Source organism: Orycteropus afer, unplaced genomic scaffold (genome assembly GCF_000298275.1).
Source record: "Orycteropus afer afer isolate SDZICR_OR568_19922 unplaced genomic scaffold, OryAfe1.0 scaffold00068, whole genome shotgun sequence".
In the NCBI taxonomy this organism is placed as follows: domain Eukaryota; kingdom Metazoa; phylum Chordata; class Mammalia; order Tubulidentata; family Orycteropodidae; genus Orycteropus; species Orycteropus afer.
Genome location: NW_006921655.1, coordinates 12,065,630 through 12,069,680, shown reverse-complemented (window position 1 = coordinate 12,069,680; position 4,051 = coordinate 12,065,630). Strand labels below are relative to the sequence as shown.

The window sequence follows — 4,051 nt, the reverse complement described above, 5'->3', positions numbered from 1 at the left end:
AACCAGAAGGTTGGCGGTTCAAACCCACTAGCCACTCCTCAGAAAGAAGATTGGGCAAGCTACTTCCATAGTGATACTGCCTCGGAAACCCAAGGAGGGGTTGCTGTGAGTCTGATCCGACTCACGAGGGCAGTGTGTTTGGTTTGGTTTACTGTCCTCCAAGTTCATCCATGTTTTGAGGTATTTTGCAGATTCTACATTATTCGTTACTGTTGAAGATAACATTAATTTTTTTTTTTTTTTGAATTATTTTGATCTGCATTCTGTTTTTAAAGATGAGGCTTTCATTTTTAATGACCATAGCCAGATTTGCTGTACTCTGAACTGTACTTTTCTGGGCTTCTCATCTTACTGTGAACTTGGAGAGGAAAAAGTTCATTATTTCTGGGTCTTGAATTGAAGGACTTATAAAAAAAGAAATCCAGTGTGCCCCTACCCCTGCCCTACCCAAGTAGTTCTTTTGGCTGGAGGCACAGTGACCCGCTGTGCCTGGGTGTGAATTGGGGACTGGATGAGTGAAACCCCTGCAAAAGTGCTCTGGGAGTTGAAAAGTGTGGAATGAAACCAATTTTTGTTTCCCACATTTTGTCTTGAGTTTGCCCTATGAAAGGTTAGAAAATAAGACTTTGGAAAATTGTTTAGGAGAAGAGTGGTTAACTAGGTTGGGGAAAATCTTTATCCAGTGAAGAACTGTTATATAATAATCTTCCTAAGAAAGAATGAAGAATTGAATGCAAATAGGCTCAAACTATAATAAGCAATAAGCAATATTTGCTTAGATAAAAGGACAACATTCTTGGTGGTAAAAATTAAAATAACTGATTGAGATTTGATCATCTTTATTAGCACAATAGAAACCTCTCTAAAGGCTGGCTATGATTGGGTTTTAATATCCTTCCATACCCAAGATTCTGAGGGAGAGGGTGGTTCCATGGGATTCAATATGGTTTCACTGGGTCCCAGGAATTAACATCATATACAAGCAAGAGCTTCACTCAGATGTTGAGACAGGAAAACATAAGCCATATAATAGCTGTGTAATAAATACTGACCAGTGATGAAGAAATCTACTCATAGAAGCCACTTGAATATCACTCTTGCTAACAGGTGACACTGACATATATTCTCCTGGTTCTCACAGGTACAAGATAAATTCATAGACACATACATATTGCACAAAACCCTGTGACATGTTTCCACAAGGGAAGGTTTCTCCCAGTCTGTTTTTCCCCACAGAAGGTTAGACAAGTTTTCCTAAATCATTGTTCATTGTTCATTTTGACCAGTGTGCCTCCCCCTGTAAAGGGCCAGGAGTCTATCTTTTTACTTCAGTGGCAGACTCCAGTGGTGACCTTGGTCATAGACAAGAATCATTCAATATGGCAGCAATTGCTCTAGCTGTGATTCCTTCCTTTTTGGCAATAGACCTCAAGTCTTTAAAAAGTCATCAGGGACATGAAATGACAGGTGTCTTTTTGGAAATAAACCATCCTCAGAGGAGGTTGACTGTGGTCATTCTTTTGAGGGGAGTTCACATTTCATGGTAGCTTGCTGTTCCCCTGCCAATACAACTTCTCTTCTACTTTTTTCTTTTCCCATCGGCAGAGAAGCAGCATCTTAAAGGTCTTCCTGAAGGTTCTGTTGCAGAGGGCATAACAGATGGGGTTGACAGTGCTGTTGACATAACATAACCAATAGCCCAAGTGCCACAGTGTGACGGGGACACACTTGTCACAGAAGGTGGAGACCAGGACCATGATATTATAAGGGGTCCATGTGATGATGAAGGCTAGAAGAATAGCACTCAAGGTCTGGGCTGCTTTCCTCTCTTTTACAAGGACCATTCTCTTTCGTTTGGTCATTTGATGGCTGAGGTTGGGGTCAAGGCTTTTCGGTGAAGAGTCCTTGGATACCGGGAAGGAACAGGGCATGATTTTCACCTTGCGACAGCCATTGTTGGTCTCCTGGGTCCCATCAGCTTTTACCAGCACTCTAAACTTGTAGGCCACACATTTCTGACTCTTGGGTGTATGAGCAGCAGCTGGAGACAGGAAATATTTTTGGTTGTCATATTCATTTTTTCCAGTTTGAGCTTTCACAAAACTGTCCTTGGTTTCTTCAGAACGGAATTCTTCCTTTGGGCTTTCCTTGGCCTGATTCTTATAGACCACTTGGAAGACAGGGTCAGTGGTGGGCTTGTCCTCATCCTCCGAGGAGGGGTAGCTGCTACAGGTAGTGAGCTGCTCAGGCTTGGCCCAGTCAGTGCTTGGGTCAGTGGTTTGGGATGGTTTCCCTGTGGTGGAGGTGCTTCTGCGAGAGGATGACCAGGAGGCCTGGCTCCTTTCCCTCTGGGCCAGGGTGGGCCGAGGGCAGCTAAAGCAGGACCTGAGCAGAGCCCTGTGAGCAGGCTTTCTCTTCTCAGCTTCAGCCACAGAGTCAGAGCCCTGCAGGTCAGCCAGGTCCTTGGTTCGCTTCTCTGTTTCCCTGTAGATTCGGCAGTAGAGGATGGTCATGACAGAAACAGGGATGTAGAAGGCAGCAATGGCAGTACCAAAAGTGATGGTGGGCTCAGAGAGGAATTGGATCTGGCACTCATCTGGTGGCACTGTCCGCTCCCCAACCAAGTATTGCCAGCAGAGGATCGCTGGGGCCCAGAGGATGAAGGAAATCAGCCAGGCCAAGCCAATCATAATGCCAGCCCTCTTTGGAGTACGCTTGGCTCGATATGTCAGGGGTCTTGTGATAGAAAAGTAACGATCAAAACTGATCACCAGAAGGTTCATGACAGAAGCATTGCTGGCCACATAGTCCAGTGCAAGCCATAGGTCACAAGCTAGACTCCCCAGGGCCCAGCGTCCCATCAGGATATAGGTCGTATATAGGTTCATGGAGAAGATCCCAATGATGAGATCTGCACAGGCTAAGCTGAGCAAGTAATAGTTGTTAACTGTCTTGAGCTGACTGTTGACTTTGAAGGAGATCATGACTAAGACATTGCCCACAATAGTGATCAAGCTTACCACAGCAGTTACAGCTGCTATAGTGATGACTTCCCACAATCCATGGCGTTCCAAGGACTGGTGATTAACTGGGGTGCCATTGACAGTGGTTGCATTGTGATAAGATTCCCCTTCCATTCTGGTGCAAGAATTTACATTAAGATTAAATCTTAGGTTCTGGATTGTTCTCACCTCTTCTCGACCAGTACCTGGAAGAGGAAACACAACATTAGCTTCATTCACTAATATGAGTTTCTTTCCATTCATTGTTTATAATTTTGAACAGATTATTAAGGGTGGCTTCACAAATATTCAGAGTGAGATGCTACAATTTCTAAGGTTTTGATGACAATTGTATGATAGCATCATGCGCTTGCTTTTTATGACAAGCTGTTCCTCGGCATCCCTCTTGTACGTGGAGCTGCTGCCCTCATGTGGTTCCAATAGGAAATTAAAAATAAATAAATGGCCGTGAAGATGAAGGTGAAGGGAAAGAAAGGAATTGGATTGTTGGAGAGCAGAAAAGAGGGGAAAACAGATGACCTTAACCACAGAAATCCTGGATTTAAGCTCTTGGTGCTAAGAACATAGACTGTCATGCTTTGGGCAAAGTGTGAAAAAGACAAATTTTATCTACTCTACAGTTCCCTGTCTCAGTTATCAAACAATTTTGAGGCTCTGTTGCGAGCCAACATTGTACTCTGACACCTCCCTGTCCTTGTGCACAAACTCCAGGTTCATGCTTGATTTTCACTGGGGGGGGGGGGGGGGTTGGGGGTGGAGTGTTTGAAATGAAATTTGCCTCAGGTGCCAAAAACATTGCCACTCCTTCCATTCTTGGATTATTTATACTTTAATAAAACTGTTTTAATTAATATTTTCCTGATTATAAAATCATATGTTTGTTGTTCAAGCAGTGTCAAAATGTATAACTTAGAGAACAAAAGTCTCCTATAATTCCATCCTGCAGAGATAATCAATGTTAACAGTTTAGTGGATATTTGTCATTTTTTTCCCTAGGCATATACTAACAAATATTTAAATGCAATTAT

At 43.2% G+C, this 4,051-nt stretch overlaps 1 protein-coding gene across 1 annotated transcript; it reads right to left on the bottom strand.

Annotated features, from left to right (window-relative positions):
- Positions 1 to 1,538: 1,538 nt before the first annotated feature.
- On the bottom strand, positions 1,539 to 3,137 carry CHRM5 (cholinergic receptor muscarinic 5). The gene has a single exon (XM_007940488.2). The coding sequence runs from the start codon at positions 3,135 to 3,137 to the stop codon at positions 1,539 to 1,541; it is 1,599 nt and encodes a 532-aa protein (XP_007938679.1).
- Between the last annotated feature and the right edge of the window lie 914 nt (positions 3,138 to 4,051).